Source organism: Mytilus edulis, chromosome 6 (assembly GCF_963676685.1).
Source record: "Mytilus edulis chromosome 6, xbMytEdul2.2, whole genome shotgun sequence".
Taxonomy (NCBI): Eukaryota; Metazoa; Mollusca; class Bivalvia; order Mytilida; family Mytilidae; genus Mytilus; species Mytilus edulis.
The window spans coordinates 62,541,487-62,558,196 of NC_092349.1; the positions used below are offsets into that span (position 1 = coordinate 62,541,487).

General features: G+C 32.2%; 1 protein-coding gene and 1 long non-coding RNA gene across 5 annotated transcripts in view; one reads left to right on the forward strand and one right to left on the reverse strand.

Annotated features, from left to right (window-relative positions):
- Window positions 1–16,710, reverse strand: part of LOC139528067 (TNF receptor-associated factor 4-like) — a 37,633-nt gene that overhangs the window by 8,574 nt on the left and 12,349 nt on the right. For all 4 annotated transcript variants that reach the window (XM_071323872.1, XM_071323869.1, XM_071323871.1 and 1 more), the window contains 5 exons: window positions 15,860–15,911; window positions 13,890–13,994; window positions 13,337–13,576; window positions 12,592–12,669; window positions 11,594–11,927 (listed from right to left, as the gene is read on the reverse strand). In XM_071323872.1, the coding sequence (XP_071179973.1) occupies window positions 11,594–11,927; window positions 12,592–12,669; window positions 13,337–13,576; window positions 13,890–13,994; window positions 15,860–15,911 (809 nt within the window). The remainder of the gene's footprint in view (window positions 1–11,593; window positions 11,928–12,591; window positions 12,670–13,336; window positions 13,577–13,889; window positions 13,995–15,859; window positions 15,912–16,710) is intronic.
- Window positions 4,876–9,037, forward strand: LOC139528066 (uncharacterized). The gene is made up of 2 exons (XR_011665516.1): window positions 4,876–7,447; window positions 8,322–9,037. It is a non-coding gene; the product is annotated as an uncharacterized lncRNA (long non-coding RNA).

Here is a 16,710-nt window from a genome sequence, read left to right on the forward strand (position 1 = left end):
CTACATGTATATGAGTTTGATTGTTTGAAAAGTACGGCTTTTACCGTTTAGAACGGATTCCATATACAAAACTTTAATTAATATAAATTCTTTTAAAGTATGAACATTTATAATTATTTCCCTTTTCAAACTCGTGCAAAGAATTAATTACTGGTCCAGGACATGATAATAAAATTAAGAATAAAACTTAAAAATTTATGGAACGAAATTTTAATAAAAGACGAAAATCTTAAAACATCGTGATATTCATTCTAGACGTCACAATATTACTTCCCGCATGGTCACAATGTATAAAACAACAATAAAGATAATCCAATTAATTTTGTTGATTGGATAATTCATGGCTCAGTAGTTGTGTAATCAGTGACACGTGCCCTTATTATTTTCTAAGAATTACAAATTCTACCAAATTTAAGTCTAAAATAAGAAGCGTATAAAGAATATATGCATCCATCCTGTGTGCGATGACTATAAAGGGTCCTGAGTGCACTTCGTATGTCATGAGTGCAATCAGGAGGTCCTTCAAGCGGTGTTTAGACGTACCGTTATTCTTCTGGAAGCTTCAATTTTTTCTTATCAATAACTTTTACACAAGGAGACATTTTTTTTTTTGACAGCATGAACCCCAGTTAATGAGCAAACACAAATTAAGAACGAAAATCGTTTACAATTAAATTTTATAGAAGGAAAAAAAGGGGGGGGTAATAAACAAATTTTATTTACGCTCACATACTTTTAAACAGATTTGCATATGTAAGCTCTCTATAGTTAATGTTAAATTATTTCAGGAGTTTTGAAAAAAAGAATATTATATACAGTTTAATTTCGACTAAAATAGTGATTCTTTTTATAGATTTGGTACCTCAGTTTCGACTCAACATTTCATTTTGAATTGTTAGATGGCAAACTCTTTAGGCGAATATTGTATCTGTTCTTTATTTAATTATGGTGATATTGGCGATAATATTCATTATAACAAGGCCTTGTACAAATCCTTGATTATAGAATGTTTGGTAATATAAAAAGACGAAAGTAGACAAACCCTAATTATGCAGGGTTTCACAAGTTGATCTCCAAGCGGCCCACATTTAACGTATAATAAGATCTATATTTTTCAACGTTTTCAAAATGAAATAACTTGAATTGAAAATTTCCCAACTGTGAAAATTTGTTATTTCTAAACGTCTTTAATTATTATTTCGGAAAAAAAAATTATTTAGCATATTCATATATTTTCATAATTTTTTCCGAGGAAACCTTTTTTTTTGCAAAGTTTACTTCTATATGTTTTTAACCATCACCAGCGACTTATTCTCTGCCATCACCAATTAGTCCTAATTATTAAAGATCAATTGCCCAAATTCAAATGATGATTGGTATATCGTATTGAATATGACCATCGGTCATCCGTGACGTATCCCAAATAACGACGCATGCCGATAGATAGATCATAATTTATTAATTAGCGTCTCGCAATTTAAATTTCATCAAGGGGACTTAATTAAACCAGTTACTATACAAATCTTGAAAAAACGATGTACATGTACTTTTTAATATTTTTAAAACAAATTACGAAAACGTTTAGTGTAAAAATCACCGAATATAAATGTTTCTTTCTTGCAGGTTTTGGCATTTGTAAATAACATTAACGTTTTGGAATTCTAATGCAAAAGACAGTCGATTCAAACTGAAATAACTTCTTTAAAGATGGTTTGATTTTTTCAGAGACACATGTATTATATATGTCTCAATACATGTATTATATGTCTCTGATTTTATCAAAACAAAAATTACAAAATTATAAAATATGTTAGTTATCGAATGTATACCCTGAACTCTTACTATTATATATACATGTCCTAAGTTACTTAATGTCCTGTGTGCAACCAGGAGATCCTGAACGGTTTTTAAACGTACCATTATTTTATATGCATATATTCAAAGCTGTTCTTAATTATATGCATACTAGGTATCAGTGGCGGATCCAGGGGGAGGGTTTCGGGGGTTGGAACCACCCCTTTTTTTGAACGATCAATGTATTTGAATGGGGACATATGGTTGGAACCACCCCCTCCCCCTTTTGTCCTGGGTTGAGACCCCCTTCTTTTCAAATGGCTGGCTCCGCCGCAGAGGTATATTTATATATATATGTGTGTACCAGCCCCCTCCTAAATCTTGGGAAACAAATGGTAGATTATATAGGGAATCACGGAAGCATGACTGGACGTGACCCCTCTAATAGTGTGAAATAATGCCAATAGGTCTTTTAAAACACATCTTTATTCATACATGTATATATACGTTTTCTCACGGATTTGTTCATGCAATATTGGAATTATGTTTACTCAATGCGCAATTACTGAAGTTTATATTTGCTACTTTTCTTCTTAATTTCATATAATTTTTTTTTGATTTTTTTTCTTCGAAAAATTAGTGGTGTTGAAATAGGGAATGGACACAGATACCTTATCACATTTAACCAAAGAAATGTTGTATAATGTCATCAATCTGTATTACACGTAGACAGGATGTTCTCTAGAAAACTATACGTTATACACACCCGAGAATACACGCACTGTCGTAATGGAAAATTACTGTATGTTATAGTTACCTGTAATCAGCTTTGCAACACCATGTCATGACAGTTCAAAAAGATTTTCTTCAAATCAAATTGGAATATTCATTTTTTCTGTAAAATTTAAAACTTTAAAAAGTAGACTTTGACAAAATTATGAAATAGAAAGAATTGAACAATTTAAAATCGTATTTTAACAAAGATTTAGATATAATTTTACAACGATCCTTAAAAAATAACCAAACAAACGTTGAATCAAACGATATGAACCTACGCAGTTTTATATTAAAATACTGACACACACCAGTTTGCCATCTCAGTATGCAAGGCAAGGGTGCTTGGTGAGGTGCTGGAACTTGATGTACATGTATCATTAAGTTAATACAGTTCCGTTAGTATTGACTGCCTTTTTACAGAGACTTTCTATTCTTACTGTTATCAGTTAGTATAGACGGTTCCTGGCTTAGAATGATTCTCTGCTCAGCAAATGGTGCGTAATTAGCATTTGAATCAAATTTCTTGTAGAAGTAAAAAACACAAATTAATGTATTTGACAACTTTATTCAGGAGCACAGTCTATATTATCCGGCGTAAATAACTTCGAGATTTATGTGGAAGTTTACTCTGCTGCTCGATCTATGCTAATCGATGTTCCAGTATATTTCATATTTATATTTATTCGTGAGGCCTCGTCATCGTTTATATTCACTAAAAGCACAGTCGCCTAAATATTTTATATGGCGAAAAAATTGCGAAAATTGGGGGAAATAATATATTTTTAGTAGCATTATTATTTTAGAATCTTAAGAGGTTGCTTGCAAATTTAACTCTAAAATGAGAAGTGTATGACGATCTATAACGAATATATACATCAATCATGTGTGCAAGATACGACGGCGACTATATAGGGTCTGCCATGAGTGCACTTTGTATGACCTGCATGTGTGCACCCAGGAGGTCCTCCTGAGCGGTGTTTAGACGTACCGGGAAAATCTTATCTGATTCAGGATCAATTCATCGGTGACACTCCCCTGTCACCAGTGATTCTTTTTTGCTGACATTCTGAAAAAGTATTGTGTAGTCCCTGTGTAAGTGTTGACTCTCAACTTGCACATGTGATTTTTTAACACTCCCTGGACTTCTGCAAAAACAGAAAGTCACAGGACAAAAAGTCAAACACATGTCAAACTCAGGCATAAAGTAACAAAGTTAATAGGACAAAAAGTCACAAACAATTTGTTGACAATTGATTGAATATAAATGAAAAAAGATTTTGAAATATCTTCTTTTTATTACATATATTCATTTTTAATTTTAGGAAATTGTTCATAATATAAAAAAGAAGATGTGGTATGATTGCCAATGAGACAACTGTCCACAAGAGACCAAAATGACACAGACATTAACAACTAGAGGTCTTTACGGCCTTCAACCATCAGCCAATATAAAGAAGGTATGGTATGATTGCCAATGAGACAACTGTCCACAAGAGACCAAAATGACACAGACATTAACAACCATAGGTCACCAAACAGCCTTCAACAATGAGCAAAGCCCGAGGTAAAGCCCATACCGCATAGTCAGCTGTAAAAGGCAATCATACTATATCTTTTTTTTTATATTTACATGTTAAAAAATGCGTGCAAATGTAATCAAAAGCTGCACACAAACGTAATGATTTTTGTGCGCAAATGTAATGGTAATGTGCGCAAACCTAATGCACTGATTTATTTGTTTTTAATAAATTTTAATTTAAAGTTGCTATATCATGTTCATGTATAAAACTTCAAGAAAAATACAAAAAGAGTGTTTTCTTGTTCAAAGAAAAATAATCTCAAAACTAAATTGTGACTTTTTGTCCTGTGACAGTGTGTGACTTTTTGACTGTGACTTTCTGTCCTGCATTCAGATTGAATAGGGGAGTTTGGTTGACCCCGCCTCCCTCTATCTGAGACTACTATCTCAGTGATGAGCTTTATGTTTCATGTACAAATGTATTGTGCTTGTCATATATATGTATGTCGGATAAAAGCTCTACAGACCTTTAATATGTTGTATTGTTATATGTATAACCGACAATAAATAAATAGCCCCTAACAAGTAAGAATTAGGTTACTTCTTTTTGTTTTGACATCTTGCATGGGTTTTTATAGCCCCGTATTAAAATTATGCCCCCACTTTAAAAAAAGGGGGGGGGGGGGGGTATACTGTTTTACCCCTGTCTGTCCATCCATCCTTGCGTCAGTCAGTCCGTCCGATGAATATTTTTCGTCCCATTTTCCTTAGGAACTACAATAGAAGGATTTCTGAAATTTGGTTTCAGGGTAAATAAGTCAGCTATACTGTGTGATGCATTTTCAGATTCATCACTCGACAACTTCCTGTTTTCCCAACACTTGTATGATTTTACACATGATAGCCAAGTTGAAAGTTGAAAACTTACAACCTAATTTATGTACAAAAAAATTGAAAAACAGATATGTTACACATAAACAAACGACAATCACTGAATTATCGGATCCTGACTTGGAACAGGCACAACCATAACAAATTGGCAGGGTATAAGGAACTTTGAAAATATTTAGTTTTTGTGGTTTGGTCAATTTTCCGGATACTGTAAGCAATAAGGCCCCTTTATTTAGTGAATGAAATAATTGTAAGATGCACTTAGCTGTCTGTCATATTTTATATGAACTTGACCTCATTTTCATGCATGGTTCATTGGTCAATGAAACACTGCATTGTTTTGTCAGTTTATCATATGTTTAAAGTTACAGGTAGATTATATTTGGTAGATATGAAACAATTGTAAGGTGTGCATGTCTGAATGGCAGATTCATATATAAACCATGACCGCATTTTATTGTTCTTTGGTCAATGAGAAGTTTTCTTGGTTTTGTCATTTTATCAGGCCACATTTAAAAGAATGTCTGTTTCCCCTCCCCGGGTCTACCCTTTGTAAACAGACCAGGAAGGCAGGTTTTTTTTAGCTCACCTGACCTGAAAGGTCAAGTGAGCTTTTCTCATCACTTGGCGTTCGTTGTCTGTCGTCCTGCGTCCGTCGTCTGTAAACTTTTACAAAAATCTTCTCCTCTGAAACTACTTAGCCAAATTCTACCAAACTTGACCACAATCATCCTTGGGGTATCTAGTTTAAAAAATGTGTGGCGTGACCTGTCAAACCAACCAAGATGGCCGCCATGGCTAAAAATAGAACATAGGGGTAAAATGCAGTTTTTGGCTTATAACTCAAAAACCAAAGCATTTAGAGCAAATCTGACATGGGGTAAAATTGTTGATCAGGTCAAGATCTATCTGCCCTGAAATTTTCAGACGAATCGGACAACCTGTTGATGGGTTGCTGCCTTTGAAATGGTTATTTTAAGGAAATTTTGCAGTTTTTGGTTATTATCTTGAATACTATTATAGATAGAGATAAACTGTAAAAGCAATAATGTTCAGCAAAGTAAGACCTACAAATAAGTCAAAATGATCAAAATTGTCAGTCGACCCCTTAAGGAGTTATTGCCCTTTATAGTCAATTTTTAACAACTTTTCATAATTTTTTGTAACTTTTTTAAAAATCTTCTTCTCTGAAACCACTTTGCCAAATTTAACCAAACTTGGCCACAATTATCATTGTGGTTTGTAGTTTAAAAAATGTGTCCGATGACTCAGCCTACCAAACAAAATGGCCGACATGGCTAAAATTAGAACATAGTGGTAAAATGCAGGTTTTGCTTTATATCTTTGAAACTAAGACATTTAGGGCAAATCTTTCAAGATTTAAATGTCCATCAGAATAAGATATATCCCCTCACAAATTTTCAGTTGAATTGGACAACCTGTTGTTGGGTTGCTGCCCTAAAATTGGTGATTTTAAGGTAATTTTGCAGTTTTTGGTTATTATCTTGAATACTATTATAGATAGAGATAAACTGTAGACAGCAATAATGTTCAGCAAAGTAAGATCTACAAATAAGTCAGCATGATCAAAATTGTTAGAGGACCCCTTAAGGAGTTATTGCCCTTTATAGTCAATATTGAACAACTTTTCGTCATTTTTGTAACTTGTATAAAAATCATTTCTAAAACTACTTGGCCAAATTTAACCAAACTTGGCCACAATCATAATACTAGGGTATCTATTTAAAAAAAAAGTGTCTAATGACCCCGCCTACCAACGAAGATGGCCGACATCAGTAAACACATTAACAGTGAGCGACACAGGCTCTTGAGAGCCTCTAGTTTTTTTTAACTGGATGTGATTGTCATAGCATGGTCACATGAATGGTTTGACTTGTCCAGTCCAGGCCACTTATCAGTTGTTTGTGCTCAATTTGAGTGTATTTATTTAGATTATCAATCCTTCTGCTTTCAAACACTTTCCAAAAATGGAAACAAATTATTTTCAGGAAAAAAATAATTTCGATTTTTTTGTGGAAAATAATTTTTTGACCCGGGCGCTTATTTTTGACCCGTGTGGGGGGAGGGGAAACAAACATATTTTTAATTTTGGCCTTAGATTTTTTAAGCATAGGTCTACTTGTTGTATGGAATGACTACAAGGTATCATATAAAAAAAGATGTCTGCCTGCCAAGGTTAATTTTACTGTGACCTCATATTCATAGAATAATGATAATATTCATGATATTGAACAGCAAGAATGATGAGTAAGTTGATGTTATATACAAATAAGACAAAATTTTCAGTTGCCTACTAATATGTAATACATGTAGTAGTTATTTTTGTCATTAAATGATGTTTACCCTTTTATGTGTAGGGCAAGAACATGAAAGATAAAGGGGAAACTATAAACAGAAGAAATTATCAACAAAATAAGATTTACAGAGGTCAACAAAGCCTAAATGGTAAGTCCACTGTTATAAAAAATTTTGTCCTTGAATAATAATTAAATATTTATTAAAATAAGATGTGGTATGATGAAAGAGAAAACTATCCATCAGAGTTCAATTTAGTGGATGTAAGCATTGTAATTACTTATTAGAGGCCATTGATGACCTGTAAGTAATGAGAAAACCCATACCCTATACATGTTATAGTAATCTATAAAAGTCAACACTAACCAAATTTGAAACAGAGCATCAATTCAAACGTCAAATATACCAGACTAATTTATAAAAACAAAAAATTATGAAAAATAAAAATGACGGGTATGAACCAACATCAACCACTGAACTATGTACAAGCACCTGATATTAGACAGGTATAATATGGCTGGGTTGATATAAAAATAAGAAACACTTAGCAGTCTGATTTCCAATGAGACATTTCTCCAATAGAGATCAAATGACATTTAAGGAGGCTCTAGGGTATAACAATTTCAGAAAAATGTTTTAATATTTTTTTTTCATAACTCAATTTATTTATATCTTTATCATATGGTACACCAAATCATTCAAAACAATCAATTCTGTTTGGCCCCAGATGACTTTTAAAATGCATATATCATTGAAAAAGCTCCAAATTATCTCCCTTTGGTGCAAAAAAGCCATTTTTTGGCATTAAAAATGTAATATCTTATTTAACTCATCGGTGGCCTATATTTTTTATTATAATTTTAAATAAGCTGTACTTTAACTAAACTATTATAAAATTTAAGCGATTTCTGTAATTTAGTACTTGAATATTTAAATGAAAGTTTATCATATTAATCATAAACATGATAAAATAGCCATTTTATTGATCTCTTCACTGATAATTTTTGAGTTTGTGTATTTGTAGGTCAGAAATCTGGATTTTCATGGTCATCATTCACAGATCAATACTGAACGGAAAACTTAAAGCTGATATTTTTCTCCATAGTGCGACTTTTTTATTAATTTGAAATGGAACATGTTTTTTCCTACATTTATTTGAAAGAGGAAATTTCAACATGATGACTATAAACAAAAAGGAGTCATATCATCAGGATCATTGATGCACAAGAACTTGATCATATAAATACAACAATGTAAATATCAATTGAAAGATGGAACGAATGAACAAGATATTAGAATGTTGTTGTCCAAATAAACTTGCTTTGTCTTCTCATTTGAATCTCTCCATTCAATAAAGATGTACAGAGGAAGATCTTTGAAGAACAGATTGAAAAAATGTTTTGTCTAAGAATTGCAGGAATATTCTAGTGAATGAAATTATTTATTGACTTCACTCTTATATAGTGGACTGAATAATTGTACATAGCAAGCTGTGAATAAAGAAAGCAAAAACTTTAACAAAAAGTGTTTATATTATAAATTTGCAATTATAAGCATACTATTATGTACACCACAAAGTTATATATAATTCAAATTGTTTGCCTATACAAGTATTGCAATGAACCTATAACAAAGAAAATCTTACCTCATGAAAAGAGTGAACTATTCAGTCAGAATATGAAATATTTTTTCAGTTCTATTTTTCATAATAGAATAAACAAGACAAAGATTTCAAAACAATATTTTTTCATTTATTTAGAAATTTCATCATTTTGTTTCAGTGAAAGGACTTTATTCTTTGACTGTAAAATATTATTATTATACATTCCAAAATAAGAATAATATTTATTGTCATATAAACAAATAAAAAACATGTTTGTGACAAAATTTAAAAAAAATTATATATATATGTATATATAAAAAATATAAAAAAACTCGTATACATTTAAAACATTTTACTACCAAACAGCATTCATTGTAACATACACATAACTTTATATTTATATATATATATATTTATAATTTTAATCCCATAGGATTTTATTTTGTCCCATGGGATATTAAAAATCCCATGGGATAATTATAGTCCCATGGGATTTTTTTTGTCCCATGGGACAACAAATATCCCATGGGACTACAATAATCCCATGGGACCAAAAAAAATCCCATGGGATTTAACCAAAATCCCATGGGATAATGGTAAATCCCATGGGATTTTGCCCTGTCCCATGGGATATTGAAAATCCCATGTTTTTATAATTCAAATTGCAAAATAAATATGAAAGTAACAGTATAAAACCAATGAAATTATTGAATCCCATGTAATTCCGCACATTTTGGTTATATACATGATATTGTAGCTCTTGTTTGAGGCGGCGGCGGATTTGCAAATGAGTGTTTTGCAAATTAAAAGTGTCCAGTGTTGTTTACCATTTTGAATTACTGCCGAATTATTTTTGTTGTTAATACTGTACCCGAAACATCTTATATATATGAAATGTACAAGTTATCATTTTGTACAAATTATAATCTGTATTTTGACTTTGTACAAATTGTGCCTGTACAAATTACAATTTGTACACAATTTGATGAAAATTCACTTTAGTATTTTATAATATATATTTGGTGAAAAAGGCATTGATACACACAACAGAATTGCTAATTAATGACCACATAATTCACCATATTTATCAAATACTAAATTAATTCTGTATCTTTCGTTTGAGATGGCATCGGGAATGCAGCACAATATCTTTTGACTTTCACATTTTTACATTTAAAAGTACTGTACCCGCCTATGCATTTACATGAAAGAAAACCCTGACAATCTGTTTTTTAAAGGTGGTTTAACTGCGATACATAGCGAAAGTTGAAGCCCAAGAACAGTTACTGTGAATAAAATGTGTCTTTCATAGCTTGAATTTAACTATGAGGCATCATAAATATCTTGTTCACATTTATACAGTTTTTTCTGATTTGGTAATCCAAATCTCTAGATTCAACAATTACGCCTTAAATATATCGAGGACAGGTTTGTTGCCTTTATTGGACACGATCATACTGAGGAATATATATAATGACATTAACCCCAAACAACAAGTTATGATAGTTACTGGTTGTTTTCTTGGTAAGATATTAGTCTTGGATCTATTGTCCACACTTCCTTGCAAGAATGATCGGTGTTTCAATATCAGTATCGTTCCCAATTTAACTATGAGCCCATTATGCTTGTCCTTGGGGTTCACATACTTGTTCTTTTGTCTATCATTCCCTGTTAGGTTTAGGACGTTTTGCACAAATTTTTCCTTGTGATCAACAATGCCATATCCATGTTTACACTATTACATCAATTGAGTAAATGACTGAACATGTAAAAGAGTGTAAATAATAAATTCTAGGATGTAGAGCTTTAGCAACTATTAAAATAATTTACCTCAAAGAAGTTAGCTGTTGCAAAGTGTTTAAGAAGAGATAAATGTGAAAGTCAAATGATGCAATTTTTGATGCCAGAATTCAATCACCTGCCCAAATGAATCATAAAGAACAATTTCATATGTTGTTAATAAGATGTACTGTATGGTCAATTAATACCAATGGTGTGTATCAATGCTTTTTTCATCAAAATCCATATTATGAACTATTGTAAGTTATAAGTGAATTTTCGTCAAATATTGTACAAATTGTAATTTGTACAGGCACTTTTTGTACAAAGTACAATTTGTACAAAGTCAAAATACAAATTATAATTTGTACATTTTTTTTGTACAAATTATAATTTGTACAAAATGATGACTTGTACACAACATATATATAGGTATGTTTTTGCTATACAGTTACTGCATTTACCATGCGTTTAAAAACTTGAAAACAACCTTTTTATTATTAAATTGATATATATTCTGTTCAATGGTTAAAATTTGCATCCCGCACCCCTCTCCCCCCCAAACCCCCCCCCCCAACAACAACGTAGGTTTAACAAATATATTAACACCGCTATATATACTTTTATCCAACTTTCATTTATATACAGTAAACTTATGTTGGTAACAAATTATCCTTTATTTCATTAAAAACTATGATTTATTTAGTTTCACCTTTAAATCGATCGTGTATTCTTTATCTGAAGGATTATGATATTATAGCTACTTATCCTGGACATTGAATATATAATGATTTGATTCTTTGTAAAATCTTATTTTGTTTCTGCTAATCTCGACAAATCTTTTCAGCGAGAAAGGTCATTTAGTTGGACCTTTAATTCTGTTTGTTTATTTACATAAAATATGTTTTATATACCTCGACCGTCACCATAGGGACAAAGAGACATTGCCATTCGATATCCATGCCTAGTTGTAAGGAAAGGGGGACTGAAAATTGTTGGTTTTCGACCAAGTTTTGCTTCGGACATTTTGTCTTCCCATTTCTCAATACGCCACACAAGTTGGCACCCATATAATTTTTCCAGTGTGTCAACTGTACGTTCCAAATCGGCAATCTTGTTGGTATGCATTGCTAGTTGTTTCATATTGTTGTCCAGTTCTTTGCCATGTGCTATAATGGTATCACAAGCCATGCCCAAATGAGAAATAGGGTCTTCCTTGATGTGTTTGTGTAAGTTTTTTCTTTTACTCTGGAAAATAAGTATTTAAAACAAATTTACCTATTTCTAAATTTTTTAAAAATTTTAGGTATAATATACAATTTTACATTTAAGGAAGGTGCAGCTAGTTATCTTGGACCATTTTCTTTTCATCTTTCAAAAATGTTCGTCCAATTTCTAAAGGAGTATGAGCAAGTTTCCTTTCCATTTATGTCTTAACTATACCATTGGGTTTTTTTCAATTGAATAAGGAAATCGGAATAAATCCCGTGAATTGTCTTTCTAGTAAATTTTACTTCATTCTTGTTATTTATGTCATAACTCTTAAATCATAAAAACAGATTATAAGTTTGCAATAATTAATCAGAATTATCTTTTTGCAATCTATAACCTTAAAGAGTCTTAAATCGATAGTTTTCAATCAAATTATGTCAAAAGTTTTTAAAATATGAATAAAGATAAAAAAAAAGTTCAACTCTTCATTTTTCAAATTTCTATAATTTTCATTAACTTCATTCAACACTAATATTTCTCATGAGTCAAACGATTACGGGAAAATCTATAAGCTCATAAAAAAGATTTCCAAAAAATCGTGAAGACTGTCGGTAGATATTCCTTACCCCCCCCCCCCCCCCAAAAAAAATTTAAATAAAATAAAATAAAAAAACATATGACCCTAAATAATCATAAATACCATGAAGTCACAGCCTGCATTTGCAAAAGGACACGGAATCTCTTGTTGTGGACATTTTTCTTCTAAGTGAAATTCCATCTGAAAAAACCCCAGTTTTTTTAAAAACGTATTTAGAAAAATGATAGTCCATGCATAGAATGGTAAAAAATCCACAAGTTATTTTGTCTTGAATTTACTTTCGATTTTTCTGTTTCTGTAGATGCAGTGACATCGTGATTTTGTATTGTCAAGAATTGAAGCACATTTATATGATTGATTGATTGATGGCTGCTTAATTTCCAGCAGCAAATATTACATTTATAATTGTGGCGACAAATTGCTCCATAAGACCAACACGCAGAGTCGGATTTCTCAAGTACTTGTTTCTTTCGAATATTGAACATTTCCTTATGTTTTAAATGATGTTTCTCTAATTCACATACACCATATATCCAGACTTTCTAATTCAAAAAAATATTTTAAGATATTGATCTCTTTTAGAACTACATGTAATATATAATAGTGCAAATCAGAATTACGCCATTTTAAAGGAGAGTTTCACAAACAGTTCCTGCACGCCTGAAGAGATACTCGCTATACTAATAATATAAAATTGAGAATAGAAATGGGGAATATGTCAAAGAGACAACAACCCGACCAAAGAGCAGAAAACACCGGAAGGCCACCAATGGGTCTTCATCACAGCGAGATAATCCCACATCCGGAGGGGTTCCCCAACCGCAATCTTTTGTTACATTTTGTATACCTCTTCTCTTGGAATATCCCCCTTTTTACAACCATTTGGACATGGGAGAAGGAATTTCCCACAAACTTCCAAATGTGACCGTTCCTCCTCCTGGGTGATGGGAATATGACAGAAGTCACACCTAATACCGCGCTTTTGACATTCTTCCTGAAGATGTCTTCGAAGTTGACTTTTCTCCAGTTCAATCCCACAGTTCCTTGGACATTTCATTGGAGTATAACGACAATCCTCTAAGTGCATCTAAAATGAAGAGTACTTAGTTTAACCAGTAATAAAAATCAAATGATTATCTATTTTTTATTTATTTATGAATATATTCAAACGGATTGATGCTGATAATTTGAATGTTTATAAGTAATTGTTCTTTTTTTATGGCGTTTGGTAGAATTTATGATTAAACGGTTTAATTTCTGATATTGTTAAAGATCGTTACAAATTGTTCAGCATGTTTTATATGCAAACATAAAATAAGCAAGTCTATATTTTGATTTGTTGCATTTTCTTTTATGAAAAACGGAGTATTTTTTAAAATATGAAGCATCACACGTGTTACCTCAAGGTCTTTAAGTTCCCCGAACCAGGTACAACCTCTGTTGACATAGCAACATTTGACCTCCAACGCGTCCAGCTCTTGTTGGAATAATCTATCAACACTGACCTAGGAAAAAACAAAACAGAGTTTAACGTCGAATTCAGTTGGTTAATTAAAACACTACATTTCAAATTCCCGAGGAAATTAGAATAAGAAGGAGAAATTCTATTGAGACAATCTCTAAACAACTCCAAACCTTGAGACATATTATAAAAAAATAAGACTGATCACAGTACCATAAATACTTTTTGGTTATTTTTCTTCTCCGTATATGTAGTATCAGGTACACTGAGCATGGATTATAATGAACATTTGACAATTTCTAAATGGTTTTAGAACTTGAAAAAACTCCTGTTCGAATATATTTGTTAGTTCAATTTAAAAGATATTGTTTTTGTTTTTTTGTTTTTACGTTCATGCTTTAATTAGGTCTTTCCACTTTTCGTGGAAAGACCTTTTGTTTTTCTTCTGATTATTTTTTTTTTTTTTTTTTTTTCTTCTGCCGTCTGAGATGCTTTTTTGTTTTACAACATATCTAATGGATGTTTGGCCAACGATATTGTTCAGTAATGGAGGTTTCAAAACTCACCCTGTGTGACCGAACACTTATTCTTATAGGAGTTATCTCCCCGTGTCCCCTTTTTCTTGTTATCGCTATATCTCTAAAACCGTATAAGATTTTTACAAACTGTTTTCACCAAATTGTTCGTCTACTCTTAAGAATGATTTGTTTTACTTTGACTGAGGGAATCAGAAGACATCTTATGGGAGTTATTTCCCTTTGAAAATTTAAAATAAACGATATGTTGGGTTAATTCATACAGTATAAGTTGTAGAGGCCTACAGTCTTTTGATATGAAGTCCTTGGTCCAAATAAAGAAAATTGAGGTCAAGGTTAAAGGTCAAGGTCATGTTATAAATTTTGAATTTTGCTTGTTATCGTTATTCAAAAGAAACTGTAACAGTTAATGATATGATATGTTTGCAAAATCACTGTTTACAATAAGGCGCAACTTCAAATTAATCAGTCGAAGTGTTTTGGTTAACCCTTATAGGAGTTTTCTCCCCTTATGTATTTGAAATCATTATTTCTCCTCAACCATACAAGTGATTGATCTCGGACCTTCTAATTTAAGTTCACTGACCCATGACCTTCAAATTGAGGTCAAGGTCAAAGGTCAAGGTCATGTTATAAATTTTGATTTTTGCTTGTTATCGTTATTCAAAAGAAAATGTAACAGTTAATGATACGATGTGTTTGCCAAATTATTGTTTACAACAAGGGGCAACTTCAACCCATTTAAGTCGAAGTGTTTTGGTCAACCCTTTTATGAGTTTTCTCCCCTTTTGTCTTTGAAATCGATATTTCTTTTCAACCATACAAGTGATTGACCTGGGGTCTTTTGATTTGAGATCACTGACCTATGACCTTGAAACTGAGGTCAAGGTCAAAGGTCAACTTGACGTTCTAGATTTTGACCTTTGCTTTAAATTTGTTTTTGTTCATTATAAAACAATTAAGTCTTCTGCATATACTTATTAATCTTATTTTTCTATATCAGTTGAGGTACCAAATTACATCAACAAGGAGTGACCCTTTCTAACATCTTTTTCTCAATTTCATTCTAATTATCGAGGTGGAAAGACCTTCAATTGTTCTCTGAAGAATTGGTTTTTAATTTTGTCCTTATTTTCGTTTTTTCGGTATGGTAATGCCGATCTAGTACTACACGCTTTTGACAGAATTTACAGGTTGGCACATGCTTTAAAAAGGATAAAATGCAGTACATTTGTCGATTAGGCGACTGCCTAAAGAAAAGAAAAGGACTAAAGAGAACACTTTCTTTAGGTTGCTGGCTTATTTACGTATACCAGCATTTACTTTTATTTTTTAATACAAATCCATAGGACACTATAGTAACCAAAGTTACCTCCCGTTCCCTGTCGATGATCTTTCCGTCAACTGGACACTTGGGCGCTATTCTGAAAAATCAAATTCAAAATGAATTTTTAGATTAGAGAAGAAAACAGGTAAGTATATTAATATCGTATATAAACGAAAGAGTAAGCGCGTGAAACAGTATGATGTTTGGCAGATGAATTAGAAAAACTATGTTTTTTTGCCATTTTCTCCCAGCTGTAAGTGTTGGAAGGACCGCTAATATTTACCCCATGCAACTAGCTAGTTATTTACATATAATTGGTTAACTTAAACATATTTATTTATAGTGAATTTGGAAACAAGTTATTGCAACTTATATTAATCGATCTCTACTTGCTGGTGCGAGTGCTACTTTGAAGCTGGTGCGAGTGCTGCTTTGAAGTCAAAGCTGGTGCGAGTGCTGCCTTGAAGCGGCAATAGCCTGCTCTTATTCGAAATCTACAAAGGTGTCTTTTACGTGCAAGTGTGACGAAGTCAATAATGATTAAATATATTTTATTACGTAATTACAAAGTCAAGAAAGATTCTAAAGTTCAAATGTTCGAATGTTCACAAACTGTCTTTAAAGTTGAATAGTTCGAATGTTCAATATCTCACACGGGCACGTGATCGTATAGTTTCAATCCTGATGGAGTACGTTTGGATATTAAGCGCATATGTTCCAGCCTACCCATGATGGGGGAGACCTTGGCGGAATCTCCGGTACCAATCTCTTGTACCAATCTCCCCTCCTTCAAGTCCAAAGCTGGATCTTATATAGTCCAGTTGTCCATAAACATTGGCCCATAGCTAATGGCCGGTTACGTATTCGTCTGGATGTTAAATAATTCTAGTCTATGG